Raw genomic sequence first — 24,085 nt, forward strand, 5'->3', positions numbered from 1 at the left:
TAAATGAAAGGCAGGCACCTGCAGTATTTGCGCTAACGCTTTAGACCAAACATGATACCCGAAACGCCGGTTCAGCTATTTCCATCTCTTCGAATGATTCAGTTGGGCTTAAATCCCCCGCTTGTCCCTGCTGCAGCGCCCAGCGGGATAAGGTAAGGGCCTCGCACGGCGGGCCCAGGGCGGGAGGGACGAGCCGCACCTCGCAATGCTCATGACAGCTCTGCCCCTTCCCTGAACTTCGAGCAAGGGGGAAGAGGTTGCGGCGAAGTAGCTAACACCTCGCTCGCATTTCCCAAGGCATCCGGAGTAAAGACACCTGCCGTGAGGTGCTGGAGAACCGTGGGTGGAGGGGATATCCAGGGGTGTGCGGGCAGGGGCGGGAAGGCACACCGCAAAGGCACTCCGGGCACGGGAACGTCCTCACACCGCCACTGCCCGTCCGCAGCGGGCGAGTTACCGAGAGAGGAGGCGAATTGCTGCAGCCGGCTGCTTCGGGCCGCCGCTCCCAGCGGAAGAAGCCGGCGGGGGGCGCGGCGGGGGAGGGACGGCAGCACCTGCCGGGCCCAGCGGCGGAGCTGCCCAGCCCCGTGCCCGCGCCCTCCTTCCCTCCGCCCGCCCAGTGCTCATGCGCTCGCCGGAGGTTTAAAGCGGGAGCGGTGGCTGCCGAGGGCTGTTCCCCTCGGCGGAGGTGCGGGCGCAGCACGCTGCGGTGACCCGGCCGGCACGCCGCTCTCCGCCGCTCTCCTGGGCTCAGCTCTGCGCTCAGCTCTGCGCTGCCGTCGGTGCGGGCGCGCCCCGGTGCCGCCATGTGGCTCTCGGCCCTGCTCCTCGGTGGGTACCGCGGGCAGCGGCGGGCCCGGCTGGGCGGGCGCGGAGCAGCGCCCCGACCCTTTCCCTGTCTGTTCGCAGGCGCCTTCCTGCTCTCCGGCCCGGTGCGCGGCAGCGACGGCTCGGGTGAGTTGGCCGCCGTTCCCCGTCCACATCCCGCGGGGGGTTCCCCCTCGGAGCGCCTCTGCCCGGCCCGCCCCGCCCGAGGGGCGCTCGGCCGCGGGTACCGGCTCGGCCCTTCCCCGGCCGCCTCCCGCCGGGATGCGCGGGGAGCCCGCGCCGGGCACGCACGGGCCGCGGGGCCACCGCCGCTGGGAAGGGTGCGCGGAGCCGGCCAGCGGGAAACTGCAGAGGGGCACGGAGCGTGTCTGGGAACGCTTCCAGACGGGGGTGAAAACTCCTTCCTGGCACGGGCTGAAGCAGCGCCTAGGTGACAAGTGTCCCATCGAGGGGAGTGCCGGTAGCAAGAGTGAGTGGGAGTGTGTTTGTGTGTGTTATAGAGGCACTCGTACAGTGCTTGGCAGTTTGAGGATCTCTGGCATATTTTAGACCATGGAATTGATTAAAAACATTTTAAAGTTGCCCTGCCATTATTTCGACCTGGAAAGCAAAAGGACGTGCTTAGGATGCCTAGCAGGCTATGGCAGGGACTGCCTGTTGGACCATCCTGTGTTGGACTGCATCCTTGCTGCTGGAGAGCAGGCTCTCCTAGAACCAGGATAAATCCATGGGAACCAGGAGCCACGGGAAGCAGTTGGAGAAATTTGTGGCAGAAGGACGCAAGCAGTTTGTCTGCCCCTTTCAGTGGAATCTTCCACCAAAGGAGGATAGGAGCCTCCAGAAGAAGATGTTTCCAGATGCAGGCCTGGCCTGCAGAAGGTGAGTGACCCCAAGCTTTTCTGAATGGTTGTTAACAATTTCACAGTTATTAGGAGTCAGGATTTGCTGTTCATTTTGTGTTTGATTCAACACAAATGATTTTCCACAAAATTTTCCAAATCTTTAGCACAAAAGATTTGGAAAATTCTTTTGTGCTAAACTGATAAAAGCTATCTGTTACAGAATTGCTATGGCTAAAAAAGGAAAAAAATGCACAGCGATAGAAAACCTATTCTAATCCCCTAGTTCCTTTCCCTTTTTTACTTTGCAGGTGCATTATAGATGAAGTGCTGACAGTCTGGCAGGAAACAAATGAATATTTTCTGGGATGCTTCATTCAGGGCTGGAGAAGCCACTGTAACCTGAAGGTATCTGGAACCAGCTAAAATATCATTAATGTGAACAGTTTTTGTAAGATATTGCCTCTTACCATTATTCTGAGCCTAGATTCAGCAGCCTAGGTTCAATAATTTGGTTATTGAACTAGAAACTTTCATTTATAAAAGCGCCTAAATTCTGTTGTCCAAAGTAATGAAAGAGCAATAATTTCCTCAAGAATCTACTGTATTTAGGCTCATAGTGCTTGTGGAGATCTTGGAGCATCTCAAAGCTTTCTTTATACTCCCACTGGAATGGATACAAATGCTGCCAGGTTCAGCAGTTCAGGCTGCCACGCACAAGGCTGTGCGGGTGGGTGAACGCTGCCAGGTGATGGCAAGTGGCTTTACATTGGTCAGATTTAAATGAATTATATAGCCCTGACCGGGTTTCTCTAAGTCCCATTGCCCCTGTCCAGATCAGGATATGTACTAAAGATTTACATCAATTAGTATGCACTCTGTGAGCACGTTTTCCAAAATATGAAACGTAGGTTTACTGGTATGTCTTTTTTTTTTTTTCCAACTGTTGATACTCCTTGCATAAGATAGAAAAAAAGAGGCTTGTTTGAAGCATCAGAGTAAAAAAGGGCCTAAAGTCTTTCTATTTTGAAAAAAAAAAAAACTAAAAGAATAGGAAGCATAATAGGGACGTACTTCTCTATATTACAACTCATAGGGCTATTTTTCTTGTAGGAACTCCTGTTTTTAATTTTGTAATGATGTACATAGGATTCCTTTTTTCCTTTGTATAAACAAACTGTTTCCACGAAGCAAGGCATGAAAGCTTCAAGATTAGGAAAGATCAGATTTTGCCTATGGGTTTTATTCCTCTAGAATAACTTAATTTTTAGCAGAAGCCGCTGTTTTACGCCGCTGTTTTATAGATTGACATAAGAGACAGCTATTCATGGCAAAATCAGAGGACATGGCAAGAGGCACCAAAAAAATAGAAACTGATGGAATGATTGAAAACATGGTTGTTTTAAGAGATAAGTGAGTCTTTGCTTTTTTTTCTTTTTTTAGGTCAACAATGATGGAAGACATTCATCCCTTCCCTCAAATATAGCCTAAATCAGGAAGAATTACAGTTAATTTTCTTTGTGCCTTGCTTTAGTAGGGTACTCTGATGTAGTGTGTTTCTGTGAAGCTTGAAGGGTGTGTGTCTTGACAGGATGGGGTGGTTGTTGTTTTATTGTGGTTCTAAAAGCCTAACAGAATGTAACAGAGCATAGGTCTCACATCTTCACCAGTCCAGAATGGTTGGAGTCTAGAACTGAATCCTTTCCTGTAAGTTGTAAACTTATATTTCTTTCTTCCAAAAATACTTGGATTTAGAGTACTGCACCACATATGTATTGAAAGAAATGCCTCCACTGCTACTGCTCTTGCATTCTTCAGTTACAGTGATTAAAACATACAAGTTTTATCTCAGTTACCTTATATATAAATACAGCTCTTTGGCAGTTTTTGCCATGTTGAAGTATCTTGGATAGACTAACAAAAACAAGCGCTTCTTCAATTTCTATAGTAGTATCATATATGAAATTTGTGAGAATGATGAGTATGTAAGTTGTCAAAAAACAATTTTATATATTCTGACCTCATTAATACATTTTCATGTTTGCAATGAAATCATTGAAGTTTTGTGGGTTGGATAGGTGATGATGCATTAACAAACAGGGAAGAACAAAAAACACTGCAGAGCTGATATTGTAAGTCTTAATTTTGGTAGTCAACAAAAAGATTTGTTTTCATTTTGCTATATCATCAAACACTTCTAATGTTAGTCTCTGTTTTTGAGGTACGGCTTAGAGAAAACTGCATCCACCTACAGAAAATACTAAAATGAAATTGTTGCTTTTAATTAACAGCATTATTTTCCTCAAAGTATGTCTTTTTACCTCAGTGCTGATCCAGCTGAGGTATGAACTGCTAAATCCCCTGGTTCCAGCATGTCAGCTCTTCAGTTCGCACAGCAGCAATGTGCACCCTTCCCTTGGAAGCCTGAGACAAGGATCATGACAGTCTTTAGGCTGCCAGTACAGAAAAATCCTGTGGCTGGGCTACAATGGATTTCTGTGTTTTGATTGCCAGGGAAAACAGACAAAGATTTTTTTTTTCCCCCCATCTTCTGTGCTATGCAAAAGCCTGCCACATGATAGTAATTAGTAAGTACCTGGTGATGAGGGAAATACAGATCTCCAAGCAATACAGGGTTTGTTAGCTAGACACATCTAATTACTGTCTCTGTGTGCACAGCCAGCCAAGGAATCCAGTCAAGTACATTACATTAGAAGCGACAGGAGTTAAAACTTCCTGTGGTGTCTTGCAATTTTAGAGGCTGGAAAAATGTTGCAGGGTGAGAGGCACAAGCAGTGCTGTGAGAGCAGAGATTACCAGTGGTGCTTATTGCAATTACTCCTCCAAGGATGTCCAGCCTTGCAGCTGCTGTTTGATTTTGATGTCTTGCTAGGTGTCCTCTGGTGGATACTGCTTGTTCAGTGCCCATTAATTAGCAAGCACACTTGTAGAACGTCCATGAAAGGATTAGGGGACTCAAAGAGGAAAGCAAATCAGGGTTTTTTAGCATACCAATAATAGAGCACTTTTGACCGTGAAATGATGGAGCTTCTAGGTATAAGTACTGATTCTGCTAGATTTTTCCATCTTTTGTTTTTGAGGCAATTCAATGAGACTAAGCATGGCTAGGATGTGAGTAGGTAAGACTAATTCCTAAAAGAATTTTTTTATTTCTTAGAATACTTGAGAATCAGATTAAATCACTTTAGTTCTTGCTATGTAGACAACTTTTATTATCTTGAGAAGGGAAAAATAAAGTGCTTACTTCTTTCTTTTCTTCTTAATCTGAACTATATAGGCAGATTCAGCATATACAAGTCCCATATTTGTACTAAATAGCAGCAACAATTTTTCATGAAGGTATGATTAGGTAGTTTAACATTGTTTTAACATAGCATTAATGACTATTGTACATAATTAAGAGTAAAATTACATGCATAGTTGATGAATGCGTGTGCTCAGTTTACACAGTTAGAATGAACAGACATGCTTCCCATTTCTGGCTGCAACTGTTCTGCTTTTCAACTCTAAAGTCAGTGAGATTAGCTGGAGGTATCTGTTTGTCCATCCCCTGATGAAGAACTGCTCCAAGTGCTTTCATTTATAAGCAGCGTATGTTGGGGTCAAGAAATGCATTCAGTCAACAAGAATGAAAATAGTGGGCAGAGAAGTAGGTGAGAGGCAGGTCACTGATCCCTGAAACAGTCCTTGGCAGATAATGCTGTGGTGCATGCACTGCTGCCTTGGCCAGCCTCTGCCAGCTTTCATCTTAACACTGTGCAAAGGTAGCATTCCAGCTGCATTTAGAGAAGGTTCTTGCACCTTCTAGGTGCCTTAGGAACTTCAGAACAAACAGCCAGGCATGGGTTGGACTGGTGCTGCTGAATTGATAATGGTCAAATCTCTAATTTCCCCCTGCAGAGCAGGGGACTGTGGTATCTTGTGTAGTAGGAGGATGGTAGTTACCATGCAAGATAAAGATCTCAATGTTTCCAAAAGAAAAAGCACCAGTTTGCCAAGTGAAATTGTGTGCTGATGTTAATCTGTGTCTGCATGCCTTCACTGTACACAGGCAAGCACAGTGAAAGCTTAATGATGGTAACCTGGAGAGCAACCTCTGTAAAAAGGCAGAGTTCTACATAAAAAATGCATGTGCCTCAGCTGAATAAATACTTTTGCATCACTGCATGAATCTGACAGTCGTCTGCACCAAGATCATGATGTGAACTTCACTGTAATGAATTGGTACCAATGTTCTGGATGTTACTGTATTACTGGAGCAACAAGATGTATGTTCCTTTTTTTTTTTTTTTTTTTTTTTTAACACTGGCCTCAGTAGGATTTATTGCAGAGGCTAAGGGAAATGCTGCTATGCTGCTGTCAACTTGCTTCATGAATGCCACTGGAGAGAAGATTCAGAATTTCCCAAGGGATTCATAGATATCTTATGGCTGGAGATTTCGGTGGGGGTGTCAGAGTGATTTAGTTTCTTCCTTGGAAACTGCCACCTGCATCTGTGGTCTGTCAGCCCTCAAAGGTCTTCCCCTGGCCCTTCTGTCTCTGCAGTAAATTTACAGATATGGATTACTTTTCCTTGTGTAATGTTCCTTAATATTATTTTATTGTTGTTTGTTCATGGGAGTTTTTTTCCTGCCACTTTTTTCCCGTAAGTAATTTTGAAGTGTGTGCTTCCTTGTCATAACTGTATATTTGTAAGCTCCAAAGACATCTTTATAGGCATTGCACCCGATTTCAAATTCAGATATTGCTTTAAATTGGAAACTGTAGAGACATTAAAAAAAAAAATCCCAACAACAAACCCTTAAGATTTTCAGGTCAAAAGTTCTTCTTTTCTCTTTAGCTTCTACTGCTATCACGTGCTTTACAAGAGGACTTGACCTTAGAAAGGGGACAGAAGATGTCCTTTGCCCAGCAAACTGTCCTCTGTGGCAATTTTATGTCTTTGGGGATGGAGTTTATGCCTCTCTTTCGAGTGTCTGTGGAGCTGCCATACACAGGTAAGTCAGATCATTGCTAATCCATGTGCTAAGGGACTTTATATAGTCCCTGCCACACTTACAAGTCTCAGCCTTTTGATGCCATCATAGTAAAAATCTCTCTGGGCTTAGGGTCCTATTAACTCAGTAGGAATGTCACTGGGAGAAGAGAAAACAAGGAAAAATAAAAGAAGTCTGTGCAGCTTGCAAGTTATCTGAGTTGTGTTCGAGTGTTCCTGAAAGCTGCTTTGTCAGCTTTCTCTGACATGGCCCAGCCCTGTCCACAGGTGTTCTTTCACTGTAAAATCACCTGTATCACTAGTAGATATGGAAGGACACAGTACAATAGTAACTAATTGAAGAATAAAAGCAGATTCACTTTCTTTCTTAAAATCTTGCATCAAACAAACTGTTTAAAACAAGTGGTGGAAAAATGGTTTCCATTTTTCCTAGCACCAAGCAGCAGAAGAAAGCTCTATCAGAGCATATTGATGTGATGCTGCAGCTATCAGACTATTTTTTATGTTAAAATACCCACAACTATAAACTTAAAATTTTACGGAAATATAAATGGCTAGAAGATAAATGAGAAAATAAAGCTTTCTTGAGGTAGCATTCATTGCTTGACACTTTAAATGCCATAAAAAAACCCATGCAAAGCCTTTTAAGTAATATTTAGGAGGCTGTCATTACTATCTAGAATCTCATTTAAAGTGTCAATTAAAATGTTATAACTTTTAATAAGATTTCCAAAATTTGGGCTTCTTGTACAGTATTTAAACTCCTAAGTAAACTAAAATGAACTGGGTTTAAAAAAAACCTGACTTAAGGAGGGGTTTTGAGTAGAAATTCTGGAACTTCTCAAATGCTGTAAAAGAATCTAGGGGCTAAGGTACCATAGGAGGAGTTAGAAGGAGCTTGGGAGGTATCATGGGGGTCTGTTTCTATTTGTTTTTAAAGCTGAAGAGTTTGTCTCATGTCTACATGTTTCCATGTGTATTTTATTGTTAGACAGGCTTCCTTCTGATGCTTCTGTAAAAAGAATTAAGGTCTCCATTTAGTGTGTTTTAAGAGTCTTCATGGGTGTTTAAAAAAGTTACTCTTAGATTTTTCACTCTTCCTAGCTAAGGTATTTTAAAAAGTTTGTGAAGAATGTCTAGATCAAATGCAGGTAGTGACTTTGGATTTGCTTTTTTATTGTTTTTCTTTTTTGAACTGAAGAAAACTGAGATTTCTTTCCATTGTCTTTTTTTTTTCCTGAAGCAATGTGTGTATTTAGTGATGTAGCCATTTATTTTAACATTCAATTTCTTGCCAAAGATGTCTTTAAAGTGAAAAAAGCTCTTGCTGTCAAGACCTTTTTCTAAAGAGATTTAAGACTTAAATATTTTGAAAAGACACAGAAGTTCCTGACCAGTTCAACCAGGCATCATTCTTGAACCTCCCATGCCAGGCTGACTGTTGGCAAAGTCCCACCCCAAAAGCTGCTGGGGCTCAGTTCTGTCGCAGCTGGGAAATACTTCTACAAAAGGAAGAGGTACAAGAAATGGCAGAGGCATATTTCTTTCCATTATTTGCATAGTCTTCCCTAGATAATACAGCACAAGCTTTCTTTTATGATGTATCCCTTAGCTCTTCACTGAAGTTTGTACCTTATAAACCATGTGTACTACTGTACTCCAGCCTCCAGAAACATGAGGCTGTAGAAAAATCCATGTTTTTCCATAATAAGAGTCAATATAAATTGTACTTCTCGTGAAATATGCAACCCTTTTTGTACATCCTGCATCTAACAGTCTCTCTCCACAGACATTGTGGGAATAATGAGGGCTCTAATAGTGATAAAGAGATTAAAATATACTCACCTTTGTGATCTGTCTTCCAGATTGGATTTAAATTAATCTTCTTCAAGTCTTTGAGTCTGCTAGACTGTAGTAAGGGGTTTTGAAAAAGCAGACTGAAGGTGAAGAATTATTTGTTTAGGAAAACTGCTGTTTCTGAAGACTGCCTTTAAGTTGGGGGCTATTATTTCTGCTGGCTTTTCACTCTCAGAACAGAAGTTGCTACATGAGAATGTTTTGGTAGCTTTGCTGCAACTGTTAACAGCCATAACTAGTCCTGGTAAAAAAGGATTGATGAATGGAGAAGAGACAATAGCTGTTTGTTTAGTTCTCAGCTAATTTCAGTGCAGGCTGCAAAATCCAACAAAAACATAGAAGACACTTGGTCCTTCTTGCCCTGTGTTGCAATGTCTAAAATCCATATTGGCATGAAAGAAACTTCAAGAAGGCATTCCCAGTAGGTGATTGGAGTTTGCCATTATTGCGACGTAGGTAGATCTGTGCTTTGAAAATTCTGTAAGTTTCTTCCAAACACCTGAAGTAACCACTTGTTTCAAACCAGGTGTCGCCTCCATTTCAGTGCCTGGTGAGTGCAGATAGCTCTGTGCCTTTAGCACTGCTGGGTCCTGGCCCTGTGTCACCTGCCATGTGTCAGACAACCACCCAGCATGTCAGGAATCATCAGTCGTGGGAGCAGGGCTCATGCAGTTTCTTGGACTGCAGGAGTTGTGTGAGCCTGGCTCTCTTCTACATACACTTCAGTTTGCATGCTGGGTCTGCATTGAAGATGGAGTCCTTAATTCTGTATAAATCAAATAGTGCTTAGTCCTATGAGTGGTTCCATTACCTTGAGGCAGTTATTAATGCAACAAAATACTATGTAATACATGAAAATAATTTAGCAGAAATCAGCTACAAATAATTCTGTATACTGCAGATGAATAATCTTTCTGCTTGTTTTAGCTTGTTTTATTTGGCTTTTTCTCTCATTTTATGTGTAATTACTTTCAGGAAACAAAATATTTATTTAATATTATTCTTTTTCTGGGCAGAAGGATAAAAGATTTATTTGTTGAGGGAAGAACGGAGAACCTCCTACCAGGCTGTGACACTATGTAGGCATGAAGAACTGAGTTAAATCTACCACTGAGTGATTAATTGGATTAATAATCAGAAGGTCAAATGAAGGACTAGGTTCTCAGCTTGTGCAGTTCTGTTCCAGTGCCAATTCCACTAAATGGAGACCTAGCCCAATGTGGTAGTATTTAGATGTTAAACAGGCATGTAAATTTTTTCATAACCTTCCTAACATGTCAAAGGGTGAAACCAGTCCTCATTAAGCACTGGGGTCCCAGAACTCAAGTCTAACAAAAGCATATCATGGTATTACCCAGCTGGCCACAGAGTGCCCATCAACACAAATGGCACCTCACCTGCCCCAGGGTTTGCTGGAAGAATATTGCAAAAGGTTGTCTGGCCAAAGGGATTTCTGAGCAGCTGTAGATCCCTGGGAAATTTTGGTATCATGCCTGCTTCTGCTGCTGAACTTCTTTCCTGCCAAAAGCAATAGGGGTGCAGAGAAAGAAAGGAAGAAAGAAAGAGCAGAGCTTGGGGGTCCAGAGGATGCTGGCATGAAATGCTGAGCAGCTCCATATCAGTGATTGATGGCAGTCAGGCAGCAGAGAGCCCTGCTTTGGAGACGAGGAGGATGATTCTTGGGGTGATGGAGAAAGGCTGGCTATTTGGAAGGAGTTTGCAGATGGTGATGGTAGGAAGGAAAGATGGGAATTCAGGCATTTCAGCTGTCTTGCCTGAAGTCCCTGAGAATAACCTGACTTGCAGTTACATCTCTAAGGCTCACCTCCCATGGCCAAACTCTCTTTGTGGCCTAGGCATCAGTTTTGAAGTGTGGATGCCTTGAAAAATTAATTCAAAATTCAGCAACACTCTGTATCTCTTTCTCCAATAGTGCAAAGAAGCAGTTCTTGCACTCTGAGGAAGTGCATGAGGATCTTAAAAACCTTGGATTTAATGTGGTGCTTTATCTCAATTCAGTTCAGATTTTTAAGTATGTTTTAGCTGATTTTTAAGTGTGTTTTAGTCCTGTATTTTATAAGATCTTTCTGCTGCCCTTGGCTGGTACACTTTTTTCACAAGGTGTTGTGCAGTGAGGTACAGGATTACTGCCTTGTGTGTATCTGCTTTTCTGTTTGTGTCCATTTTTGAGTGAAAAATACCATTTAGGTATAAATTACAGGTTGTTATTAACAAGCTAGGCAAGAGAATGGTCTGTCAGCTTTTACATAAAGCCCCTGTTAAGCAGCACTGGCAGTAGCATATAAGATAATGAGTAGGGAAGTGAAAGCTGTTCCTGGAAAATCTGCTGAGCTCCAGCTTATCCAAAGCAGCCATGGCATGCAGGTCAGTCACAAAGGAGCAAAGTACAGCAGTGAAAAGCAAAGCAGATTGCAGTGACAGAAGTCTTTGTGAGGAATGCAGAGGCACTTCTTCACTCTTTAAAAACCATTGCAGACCCACAGAGGATGAATCTTGTTTTAAAAGTCAATCATAAATCATTGCAGAAAGGAATTTGCCAGTCTGGTTCAGAACACAAAGGTGAACTGGCAATATATGGTTTGCTCCACGTCAGCAGATACAAACATACACTCTGAGTAGCCCTACCTGAAGAAACATCCCAGGTAAAACTGATCAGATTGCAGAAGATGGCCTTAAACTGTTAACTCACCTACAGAACAAAATGGCAAGAAAGAAGGAGTAACTTTCACAAGGCTGCAGGTCATGTTACATTCACATATGATATTAGCTCCCACTTGCACTAAAAGTAGCAGAGCTGTTGTATGGAAAGTGTTTATCTTCAGAAGGCACCAGGGAACTTTGACTTGTGCTCAAATACAGAATCATGTATTTTCAGCAAGTAGGTAAGGAGCAAATAAATCTACTCCATCTTCACTGCAAAGCTTCCAAATTCTCCTAGTGGAGACTAGATAGATTTTTATTTTCCTCTAGAATTTTCAATTAAATTTAATTAATTATTATTGTTGTGAGTCTACAAACAAGAAAATGGGAAGAGATCGTGAGCTCTTCTTAGGAGCTAACGTGGGCATGGATCAGGTTTGCTGATGTAAGCCCAAAGTATCTTCACTAAATTTGCAAGTACAAGCTTGAAATAGTAACTGTTCCAATTAAACACCTTCTATTTGACACATTTCCTTATACGTTAGGACTGAGACACTTGTGAAGGCTTGAATGCCTTAGAGAACCAGGTACTGGAGAAGAAACTTATATTCTAAGTAGATTGAAACGTTCTAAGTACATTTATGTGTCATTTTCCTCAAAGATAATTTTGACTTACTGAATTTTCCTGTCATTTAAAACTAACCAGTTAATGGTTCTCATCTGATTTTTATCTCACTGGTTTTTTGAAGAACTATAAAGTGCTGTTTGTATTTGCTAACTTCATATTCTTATTTTAAATTAATTTAGGGTAACTTTACTGAAGCTCCTTTGTCTATATACTCTATAAAATATTCCTAGATGAGACTATATCTGTATATTTTGAAACTATTCCAAGCTACTAGAATTAAATGTGTATAATCATAGTTCAATTTAGAAATGCAAGTCACATCCATGAAGAATGAATGTCTTTTAATTCTGTTCCAAATAGAATTTTATGTGGAAGTTGCCTTTACCACAGATATCCAGATCTCATATTATCAGAAATACATGTAAAGCTTTCTAAACTGTGATCTTGATTATTCTACTTTCACAATATGTTAAAGCAGGTTAGGCCAGGTTGTCTTTTCAAGCAGGAAGCCAAAGAGAATCAAACAGTAAACACAAAGGCACACATTGCTGTGTTTAAATACTTGTGAAATGATTGCTTGTCTCCCACAGAGCTGTACCTGCCCATGTACTACAAGGCATCAAGTTTTGCTCCCTCTTAGAGAAGTACAACTTTGACTTTTGACCTCTAAAAATAGTAACTGTTCTTTCAGTTATTCTCTTTTTCACATAAAAAAGATCTGACAGTTCTGGTGCTTCTTATTGTCACATAGGAATTGATCTGGCCTGAAGCATCACTGTTCTGCATTAGTCTAAATGCCAGAATTTTAGGCTTTCCTGACTTTTTAAAATAAATCTGCATGATGCTCTGAGCAATAGTTTCCTCTAAAGTCTTTACAGATTGTTCTAGCCTGAACACAGCTGCCTGCCTCTATTGAATCTTTTTGAGAAGCCTGGTGACAAAAATTCTAATGATGGTATTACCTGCATTGCATTTTCTTGTGACTAAAGTGTCTGATTTATACCAACTCTTTTTCAACCTTAGTGGGGTGATTACCAACACAGGAGGAGGAGCTGTAAGGGTACAGACTCTCCCAGGACAGGAAAACTACCCTGCTGTAAATGCTAATGGGATCCAGTCTCAGGTGCTCTCTAGATGGGCTTCATCTTTCTCAGTGGCTGGTAGGTGGATCACACTTACTGTTTTGCAAACTCTATTTGAAGCTCTGGCAGAACCGTGGGACACTTCCTCAGTGCTTCTGCATGCATAAAGACAGTGATTGTTTAGCAACAGAAGTTTTCACTTCTAATTCATTATTTTAACTTCGTTTTTCCTCAATTACCTAAAGAAAAACTGTTCCAGCTAGAGTAGCTAGTCTGTAGCAGAAGCTGACACATAAAGATGGGTCAGTTATTTGGAATATAATGACATGATAGCAGGCAGTTGACAGTTCCATGACAGTTCAAGCTGATCAAAGTCAGTGCTTTGATCCTGCCACTGCAGTCCAGTCCTCCTGCCACTTCCAGACATTTAGTTTTATCCCTTCTCTCTCTCTGCCTGCATTTGTGCAGGCAACAGCACTTTGTCAGGCCCTTCAAATACCTTGTGCAGCATTCCATGTAAAGAGAAAACTGACCCTCCAAAAATAGTAATAACATCAACTTACATGTGATGTGGTCATTAAGCTACAGTGCAATGTAGTGGTTTAGTCCAGAAGTTTGTGTCCCCCTTATTGAGGTAGTTGTTAATTATTAATTGCCTAATTGCAAACCAGTTGTCATGCCTTGCCACTCAGGTGAGGCTAAACCACCCTCATAAAATCATATGCAGAAACATATTGGTTGTGTGTGTTGTTGTGGTTTCAAAAATATTGAAGGGGGTGTTTGCTCGCATAGAAGATTTGTGAAGCAGATCTCTGCAACGTGTTCTTCTGTTTACACAGCTAAAATTCATCCTACTCTCTCTAAGATACTAGTATTCCTTGTGTAGTGCCCATTGCAAGTTGCTAGCCAAGAGCTTAGAGGGGCTTTTGGTGAGGGTGAAGGTGAAATCCAGTTCTCCAGATCAAGTCCTCTCTCTATCTGCTGGAAATAATGGCTACTACAGCTCAAAACCTCTCATCAGATATATATGCTGTAATTACTCATCAGCTGCTGTTGTTTCAAATGCAGAAATTAATTAGCTGTAAAACAAGGACTGCAATACTGGATTACACCGAAGGTTTGTCTAGGCTCGTGTCCTACTCCCAGAGTAGCTAATGGCAGATGACAAAGAAGTTACAGTAATTCTTCAAGCACTTGTACCTTCATCTAAATCCACTAAAATCCCCTGAAAGTATTCTCATTTTAGCAGGTACCAAGAGCACAGCCCTTGAAGCAGTCGGACGATCGGTGTCGACAGCGCGTCCTTCTACAGGTGTGTGATCCTCAGCAAGGGGAGCCCATCCCTCCAGAGGGGATGCCCTGCTCTGTGCAACTCCCTGGCTAAGAGAATGTGTTCATGAGACTCACTTGGTTTTGAAGAAGAAAACAGCTGCAGTATCTGGTTTTGCAATGTCTCTCTCACCAGAAAAAAAGAGGAATCGTGTAATCTTGGAGATTGATTCTGATCTCACTAATGTTCATGAAAATTCAAAAATCATTCTTTTTTAAGTATTAGAGAGAACACAGAGGAAGGTAAGGTTCATGAGCTCATGTGATGTTCACTCTTTTTAAGCAATGGAGAAGACAGTTAATGCATTCCTTCTTACAGAACTGCTGAACAGCTGAGTGCTGTCAGGACATGCATAGCAGAAATTTAGTTGTTATGTGAATTTCACCACAGAAAGTGCTGCATTAAACCCTTTTTATGAAGGTTAGTGCTGTATAAATACTGGACTTTGATGTTGTTTGTGAATAGACCACCTGCTTTACAGTTTAAGTCATGGTTGGCTTCCAAGCCATTAAAAATCCATTGTGCAGCAGGGTTGCTAACTGAGAAAGGTAGCACTTGGGAAGGTGAGGTACAGAAATCCACCTGGCTTTGTGCAACTCAGTAATCAGTCAGACAGGTGTAGAAAGGAAGGTGAAGCTGTTTCATTTGAAGAAGAATATTGTCCAGGGAGCAAAGCAGTAGTAGCACAAGTTTAATTGTTAAAATGATTGACAATTCCTGCTGCAGATAGATTGCACTCTAATTTCTGGAGTCAAAACTTTTTCTGGTTTACCTCAGTCCATTCATCTCCTGTTCTTAAATGATCCGTGCTGTTTTTTTCACTGAAGGTAAAAGACCTAAGAAGACTCTTGATAAAAAGGCTGGAAACAAAGGTAAGAACACACAGATTTAACTTTTGCAAAGCAGAATCCTAACATTTATTTGGTGTAATAAGTATAATTATTTTGGATGTTCACAGACTGTAAAGCTGATATTGCCTTTCTCATTGATGGAAGCTACAACATTGGCCAACGGAGGTTTAACTTGCAGAAAAACTTTGTTGGAAAAGTGGCTGTAATGTTGGGAATTGGAACAGAAGGGCCTCATGTGGGGGTCGTACAGGCCAGGTAAGAGCAGATCTACACAAAATCTAATGGAGTAGTTGATAAGAGAAACCAATTAACATATCACTTCTCCTTTTGCAGAACAATATCACTCAATAATGGCTGATGAATAACAAGGGAAAGGAGCTCTTGAGCTGTAGCACTGTTTGCTCTGTGCTATACTGAGATGTGTATGTGAGAGGACATGACACATTTGAACATTTCCTGTCTTTGATATTTGACCAGAGAGCAGCTGGGTGTTTCACAGCACCTCTGCTGTAGCTTTGCATCTCATCTTATTAGAACAGCAGAAAATACCCTGCAAAGGAGAGATGCCAGTTTCTAAAAATTGTAGGGAGAGAATAGTCCCTAATGGCTATGTACATGTACAAAACCAAAACCTGCTCTTACCAACTGATAAAATATTACAGCTGATATTTTTCAAATTTTAAGTCGTCACTTGTTTTTGCTTTCTACTGCAAATTAAAAATGAAATCTGGAGACAGAATACTTAAAGTCTTTAATTTCTTAGTCAGTGGTTAACATACCTTGAACTTCTCAAATCAAAACACTCAAACTGCACTTTACAGGAATTTTTTATAAGGAAGGTATTTGTCATACAGATAGTAGAAAACCTGCCCATCTTTAATAACACAGATGCATTTAGTTTAATGTCTGGCTTGTTCAATTTTTTTCTTTATGTATTTTCAACCTAATGTTTTCTGCTGTTTAATAAGCATGAGAATCAGGCTGTCCTTAATTTATCCATTCAAGTAGATAATTCCTCTTCCTAAGGATTGCAAGATTTACGTAGCAAGAAGCATACTTAGATTTTAGTATTGAAATCCAGAGAAGAATATATATTATCATGAGCAAAACTATTCCAAGCGTGTTTTAGATTGCTAATGTCAGTATGAAAAGTGAACCTTATTACTCTGTTTTGTTTTTCCACAGTGAACATCCAAAAATTGAATTCTATCTGAAAAACTTTACTGCTACAAAAGAAGTTTTGTTTGCCATAAAGGAATTAGGCTTCAGAGGAGGCAATTCTAATACAGGTGAGGTCATATTCCCCCCAAAACAGAAATTGCTTTTTTATGTATTTTATATATATGTATGTATGTATGTATGTAGAAGTGTGTGTGTAAATGTTGAAGTTCCTATAACTCACATAGGTCAGGAAGTGTTTTAGATGCCACACTTACCTTAATCAGGTTCAGTGATTTTCCACTAGAACATTGTCACATCTCACATTTAATTTCTAGAAGTTAGGCATGCTTATGACACATTTTATTAGAGTACAAGTGTTTATACTTGTATAAATGCTTCCTGCATTTTAACAGTAATTGACTTTTCAGTAGTAACAGAATGATATCTCAAGACAAATTCATAAAAGGCTCAGTGTTTCTTTCTTGTTGGGTGGCTAATTAAAGAGTTAGACTAGGACTAAGGAGTGAGTGGTGGTGAGAAGACATCGTGGTTTAGCCCCAGCCTGCAACCAAGGCCCATGGAGCTGCTGGCTCACTTTCCCCTAGTGGGATGGGGGGAGAATTGGGAAGAGGAAAATGGGAAAATTTGTAGACTGATAGACAATTTATTAGGGAAACCAAAAGTCACTCACATAAGCACAGCAAAGCAAGGAAATCATTCACCATGTCCCACGGTTAAGTAGGTGTTCAGCCATTCCCAGGAAAGCAGGGCTCCAGCTCACCTAATAGTTCATGCCAACACTCCAAATGTCCCCTCTCCTTCATTCTCCTTCCCACAGCTTTACATGCTGCCCATGACTCTACATGGTGTGGAATATCCCTGTGGCCAGCTTGGGGTCAGCTCTCCTGGCTGTGCACCCCCAGCCTTCTCACTGGCAGGGTGGCACAAGAGGCAGGAAAGCCCTTGGCGCTGTGCAAGAGCTGCTCACCAATAACAAAAACATCCCCCTTCTGTCAACACAGTTTCCCACACAAATCCAAAACTCAGTCCCTACTAGCTATTCTGAAGAAAATTAATTATCACAGACAAAACCAGCCAGACATTGAAACTAAGCATCTAATTATGTTGCATTTCACAAGCTAAATTTAGGGAGCTCACGAAGTTTCTTCCTTCCAATCCATTTGGCAGGTACTAATATACCTACTTCCTAGTAGGAAGCTAGACACATGAGCAAGAAAACATGTCAGGGAATTCCACCTCAGCTTTATCTGTGGGGGTTTTTTGGTGGAGGAGGGGTGTTGATTTGATGTCATTAGTTTTTAACTGAGAGGCTGCCCAAGCCTCATTATGATCAAATTTCCTGGGGCGCCAATTCAGTGCTACACTGGCTTAGTCCTGTAGTTATAACATAAATCCTGCACAATTTCAGATGGGAAACTGATCCCAGAATGTACCATCACTGTATGCATTATTTATTCATGTTCTTTTCCTGTTCAAAACAAGGCAAAGCTTTGAAGTACACAGCTCAGAAATTCTTCTCTTTGGAAAATGGAGCACGGAAGGGAATTCCCAAGATCATTGTAGTGTTTCTGGATGGCTGGCCCTCAGATGACCTGGAAGAAGCTGGCATAGTGGCCAGAGAATTTGGAGTCAACGTGTTCATTGTGTCTGTAGCAAAACCCACAACAGAGGAGCTGGGAATGGTACAAGACATTGGCTTTGTGGACAAAGTAAGAAAAAAATGTCATTATTTGGTTTTCAGTCATGAATATAATTCTGGAGAATTTACAGTAAAATTCTAATGAACTAATATATGTATATATAATAACTCATATAGATATATAGACATAAAAATATTCTCTCAAACCAGATGATTAAATTATACCTGCTCATAAGTGATTTAAAAGACGAGCAGAAGGAGGGTTAAAGAAACACTGGAGATTGTTTCTTGCTAAAGGGGCTACACAAAGGTACCACTGTCCTCCCAGTTCAGAAGTTTGGCCAAGTTGTAGCTCCTGGAATTTGTAATTGCACGAAGACTCTCAGTGCAGGAAATTCCCCTATCTCAGGTATGGCTGAGTGTGCCAAAGCAATGACATGCTGATGTGATACATTCTCTCTCCTGGAAGGGCAGACAGGGAGGTGCTTATTTCTTACCAGCCCTGTGGATAATTATTTACTTACTTTCTCTACTAAGAGGACAGAAAATATGGAAAAACACATCCTGGCAAGTCTGTGTACAAGACTTTGATCTTGTAAGCAGAGTTTTAGATCTCGTTCCTTTTGAGTTAGAGCAGGAATTCAAATACCAATCACCTACTCTCACAGGAGCTTTCTGATCAGTCTGTCTTTACTTACTCTGCAGTGAGAAAACCAGTCATTGTCCACAGGGAGGTTGTAGGTGTCTAATTTCAGCAGAAATGGCATGAACAGAATGAAGCTCTGCTTTTTCTAGGGACAAGATATCTAGCTGCTGACCCCAGAGGTATTGCAGGCAGAAGCACCATAGAAGCACCATAGAGTGGTTTGGCTTGCAGAGAGCCTTAAAGGCCATCTAGTTCCCACCCCCTTGCCATGGACAGGGATGCCACCCAACAGACCAGGTAGCTCAGGCTTGGCCTTGAACATTTCTGGGGAAGAGGCATCCACTATTCTGAGTAAACTGTGCCAGTGCCTCACCGTCCTCACAGTAAAGAATTTCTTCCTACTATCTACTCTAGATCTCTCCTATTTTAGGAGATCTCTTTGCCTTGAACTATCACTGTCTGTCCCTGCATAGCCACAAAAAGACATGACCTTAAGGGGCTGAGGCCTGTCCTCTCCTTCTGTATTTTGATCTTAGCTGGATTAGTTGGAGAGCTGATTTTGAATTTAACTCATTTTTCAGTTACCTTGTACTTCACCTGCATCTGATGGAAGCTAGGGGAAAAGAAATTTTACTCTGAATGACCTGGAGCTATATTTCTACCCAAATCTGTCTGTGTTTGTGACACATTATAGATTAAAAATCCAAAGGTCTCACCACGTTCAAAGGGAAAACACAGAGGCTAATTTTCAGTGTATAAGCAAAAATACTGAAATTTCAATTCCTTGGCTATTTAGTATCATGACTTTGTTCACATACACACAACAAAATTACAGTTTTCAGTTGCTGCACTTCTTGTGAATTAAGCTAAATTATTTGAAAACTTTCAGAGCTTGGGGGGCAGGGTTGGCTTTATTACTGGATAAAATAAGCCGCTCTGTGGTTTACATTGACTTCAAGTGCAGCTGTTTCAATTTCTTTAAAGACAAGCACACAAAAACCCATCCTGAGCTCCCACCACGAGACTTCATTTCTAACCTGCTTTTGAAAGAAAAATCATAGGTGTCTGAGTATTATCCATTGAACTGCTCAGCTGGCATTCACCCATCCCCTTTATGTTTTCAAACAGGCTGTTTGTCGAAACAATGGCTTCTTCTCTTACCAAATGCCCACCTGGTTTGGTACTACCAAATATGTAAAACCTCTTGTCCAAAAACTGTGCTCACACGAGCAGATGCTGTGTAGCAAGACTTGCTACAACTCCGTCAACATTGGTTTCCTGATAGACGGCTCCAGCAGCATTGGAGAGAGCAACTTCCGCCTGGTGCTTGAGTTCGTGAGCAACGTGGCCAAAGCTTTTGAGATCTCTGACATCGGCTCCAAGGTGGCAGCCGTGCAGTTCACCTACGACCAGAGAACCGAGTTCGGCTTCACCGACTTCGTCACCAAGGACAAGGTGCTGTCGGCCATCCGCAGCATCCAGTACATGAGCGGGGGCACCGCTACCGGCGATGCCATCTCCTTCACCACCAGGAACGTGTTTGGGCCAGTGAGAGATGGGCCTAACAAGAATTTCCTCGTTGTTCTGACTGATGGTCAGTCTTACGATGATGTTAGAGGACCTGCTGCAGCTGCACAAAAAGCAGGTAAATTATCATTTTGAAAAGCGGTGGAAGTTGATCCATCCTATTTCTGCTGCACCACAAATGATAAGATTTTAAAGTTTGCAAAGTATCATACTTTGAATTCAGCAAAATGTAACGTTCCCTCTAGGAACTGTTTCCCATTAGGGTGAAAAAACCCCCAGCAAGCAGTAATACAGAGCCAGGTATGACTAGACTCACTTATGGCACCTTAGGGATCAACATGTCTCATTTTCCCAAACAGTAGAGCCAATAATGAACCAAGTAGCTCCATCATCCCAAAGTTACTTTCAAAATCATCTTACACAGTGTTACTTACGTTTCAAGATTGACATTGTAACTGCTACACTACAAGAATAACTCGGACATTAGCTCTTATGACACCTCATATTTCCTTCAGGATTTTTCCTGAGACAAATCTAATTCCTGGTATTTAGTGGCAAAATCTAATTACCTTTGACAGACTGCAGGTGTTGAAACATGCTTTTCAAATCCACATTGATTTGTTAATGTAGAAATGGCTGGGGTTTTTTGTATCTGCAGGCAAAATGATCTTTTTTCTTTATTTCCTTTCTGTAGGAATAACAGTCTTCTCTGTTGGTGTTGCCTGGGCACCTTTGGATGATCTGAAAGACATGGCTTCTGAACCAAGAGAAGCCCATACTTTCTTCACCAGGGAGTTCACAGGATTGGAGCAGATGGTTCCTGATATTATTAGAGGCATCTGTAAAGACTTTTTGGACTCTAAACAATAAAAAAATCTGCTGTTCACTATTACTATTTGAAACTAAAAATCATGAAATTGAAATGGTCCCTCTAAAGTACAGATGTTTTATTCTTGTCTATGCTATCACAATACAGAGGAAGAAGAAGGGCTACTTTTTGTTTCTGTAATCAAAGATTTTTGTGAGCTTGTTAGAAGTTGTACTTGATCCTGAAGTGCAGAATTTGGCCGACAGTTAATATTTTCAACAAGCATAGAGCATCCTGAAGTTCAAAGCTTTGCATATCATGCACTTAAGAATAGCAGATACTGAGAGGAAATAATACAGCTCTGACATTTTTTCTGGCACTTGTTAAATACCTTCTTAGAAGTTAAAAAAAAATCTTTAAATATAAGGTTCTACCTTCTATAAGCTTTCTGTAGCTTACAATTCTGTATCTTTGGAAAGAGTTCTGCTGATAACACAAATACTGATACTTTCAGCGCTCCTGTTGTGCAACATCCATTATTGCCAGGCAGCTTAAGAAAAGATATGACAGATTGTTACTGAAAGAGTCTATTTTTACTAGTTGGGGTTTTGTTGGATCTGGTTGGCAAATTTTATACCAAAAGCCATTTAACTTCTACCCACAGATTTCTGTGGATCTATTTGGTTGGTTCTTTTGGCACAGACTTTTAAAGGTATTTAAGGCACAGTAGTTCTTTGAGACTCTGGATCCTAATATATTAGCTGCTACTGCTGCTTTCTGCACCACTGAAGTCAACAGTGATATTCCAAATATAACTGATAACCGGATATTTCCTGTCTGCTGCCTTGTACTGTCTTGATTTGACAAAGTTGTTATTGGCTGGACAGTTAGAGACAGGAATCTTGGGACAAGAGATTAAATGAGACCACACAGTGGGAACTGAAAACATTCAAATTCAAGTCCAGAGGTATCTCAAAACTTTAAACTTAACGGATTTATATCAGATTACATGGTCAGAAAAGAAGAGAGTAGGCAGACACATAAAGTTGGATTTAGTAGGTCAGAGAATGACAACTTCATCATGGTAGTAAAAACACCTTTATAGATGTGTGAGGTTTTCCGAAGATAAAAGAGTAGTTTCCCTGAAAAAGGCTTTCATTTGATTACATACCTAGTCATGTCAATATATTTATATGCACACGTATGTGGTTAAAAGGATGTGATATTCACCAAGTTATTCCAGAGCCCTGGTGTGAATAACATACTCAAATATTCTTTAGAAAATAAGGGCGTTTGCAAATAAAGTGTATAGTAGAAAACAAAACAGCACTTTCCCTATCAATCTGGGGTTTTCCTTTTTTCCTCTCCCCCACTACTGATTGTAAAATTTCTAGTAGTTATGGAGTGGCACAGAAAGGATTGTATTCATTGGGCTTTTGCTGTGCACTTTTTAATAACTTATAACTGGCTATATATTACTCTAAACATAAATGGCAAAGATGCCTTGTATTTTTCTAGCAATTGTTATCCTTAATTTTGTTACATGTTTATAGGTAAGAGTATTAAGCTTTTGCTGTATAAATTCATATGCTACATCAACTTTGTGCGAAAATTCAATTAATTTAGTTTATAAACTTTTTATAGAAATACATATTGCAAGAAAACTGGGAGTGCTGCTGTCTGTTTTATTATAACACAGAAGTCTTTTTATTATGAACCTCATATAGTTTAGCCTGAGTAAGCTGTATGTGATGCTTCCAAATTCTATGATCTTAAATTCCAAATCATTCTCAAATAATAAGGATATTATTTTTACAAATATTTTCATTTCAATGAGTCAACATTGAAGTTTTAGTCATTGTTCATATTAGGTAAGATGCTAGCTAAATCATCTGAATATAAGTTGTGTGCTGGCTGATAGGATCACATTTCCTCTCCTACTTTGCTTTTACTGTTGCAAAGAAACAGGCAGCTTTAACTCACATCATTCATTCATGAGACAAAAAGCAGGTTTGCATCCCTGGGACACTGAAGGTTGCAGAGCTAAGTCTCCACGTATTTCCATTTCACAGGAGCGGTGATGCCATGTCACTTGCACCCTTCATACACTCCTATTACACTCAGATAGGCAGCATAGAAAATATTTTTTAAAGATACAATGTTTATGTGCCAGCAAGCATTGGTGTGCACAGTTTCGATCTGGGAAAAACATTGGTGGGATACAGACAAAAGGATTGAGACCTGGTGAGATCCAGAGGCAGGGTGGAAAGGATGTGGACTGTGCTGTAAGTAGAAGTCAAATCTGGAGGAGGAACAGCATGGCAGAGGGTAGCAGACATGGGCTGAAGCTCTGGTTTGTTAAACAAGGCAAGTGAAGCCACAGACAAGGATTCAGTTTTACGCTGCCAGACCAAGCAGTACAAAGAATGTGAAGAGAGCTACAGCTACCATCAGTTATCCAAACTCCAGAGGGAAAGACTGCTGCAGATTTAGGGCTGTCAGTCAAGATTTTGGCCTGAAGGAAATCAATTCTGTTCTCTTGTGAGACTAATGAAAACCACTGTAAAGGGGCTGGACTCTATGATCTTTAAAAGATCCCTTCCAACTGTAACTACTTTGTGATTTTCTATGCTGCATTTCCCTGAACAGTACTCAGACTCAGAGGGCCTCAGATTTGCAATCCCAGTCCTGATGACATATCACATCAACATTAAAAAAAAAAAAAAATCAGGATTCCTTCATTTAGAAAAGGTTAGGAATTTAGGTACTTAACTGTAACTCCCATGCAGCTGTTTGGAATTTTACATGAAATAGTTAACACCATTCAAAACTCATCCTTCCCACTTAGAGCAATCTAAATGCACAAAGTTTTATTAATTTATAATTTTATTAATATGTCCTAAATAAATTGAAATTCCTTTTTGCACCATGATAACTTCCAGGAAGAGCTACAACCTACAGCCATGCTTTAGTTAGGACACACGCCTGAGCACTGGAAGCATTCCCTGCCACAAGATCTTTCCTGGGTAATTCTCTCCTCACAGGCTATTTTATAACAGAAAGGAGCATGACTTCCTTTGTCATTGGCAATATGTCTCTCTCAGTCTTACAAGGAAACTCAGACCAGTGTCTCTAATCCTGCTTACATATTTTCTGCACCTCAAATTTTGCACCTTGCACAAATCTTAGG

General features: G+C 40.9%; 1 protein-coding gene across 2 annotated transcripts; it reads left to right on the plus strand.

The window, feature by feature from the left end:
- The first annotated feature begins 598 nt into the window (after positions 1-598).
- On the plus strand, positions 599-22,559 carry COCH (cochlin). 2 transcript variants are annotated; one of them, XM_059849848.1, is made up of 11 exons: positions 599-831; positions 910-954; positions 6,529-6,685; positions 12,854-12,990; positions 14,162-14,224; positions 15,070-15,114; positions 15,201-15,348; positions 16,279-16,382; positions 17,758-17,984; positions 19,689-20,205; positions 20,782-22,559. In XM_059849848.1, the coding sequence occupies exons 1-11, from the start codon at positions 807-809 to the stop codon at positions 20,955-20,957; spliced, it is 1,644 nt and encodes a 547-aa protein (XP_059705831.1). In that variant the 5' UTR covers positions 599-806; the 3' UTR covers positions 20,958-22,559. The 2 variants fall into 2 exon arrangements, with proteins under 2 accessions (XP_059705831.1, XP_059705830.1); XM_059849847.1 differs by having other exon boundaries at positions 601-831; positions 14,159-14,224.
- Positions 22,560-24,085: the final 1,526 nt, after the last annotated feature.

The sequence above is a fragment of the Haemorhous mexicanus genome, chromosome 6 (assembly GCF_027477595.1).
Source record: "Haemorhous mexicanus isolate bHaeMex1 chromosome 6, bHaeMex1.pri, whole genome shotgun sequence".
Lineage (NCBI taxonomy): Eukaryota > Metazoa > Chordata > Aves > Passeriformes > Fringillidae > Haemorhous > Haemorhous mexicanus.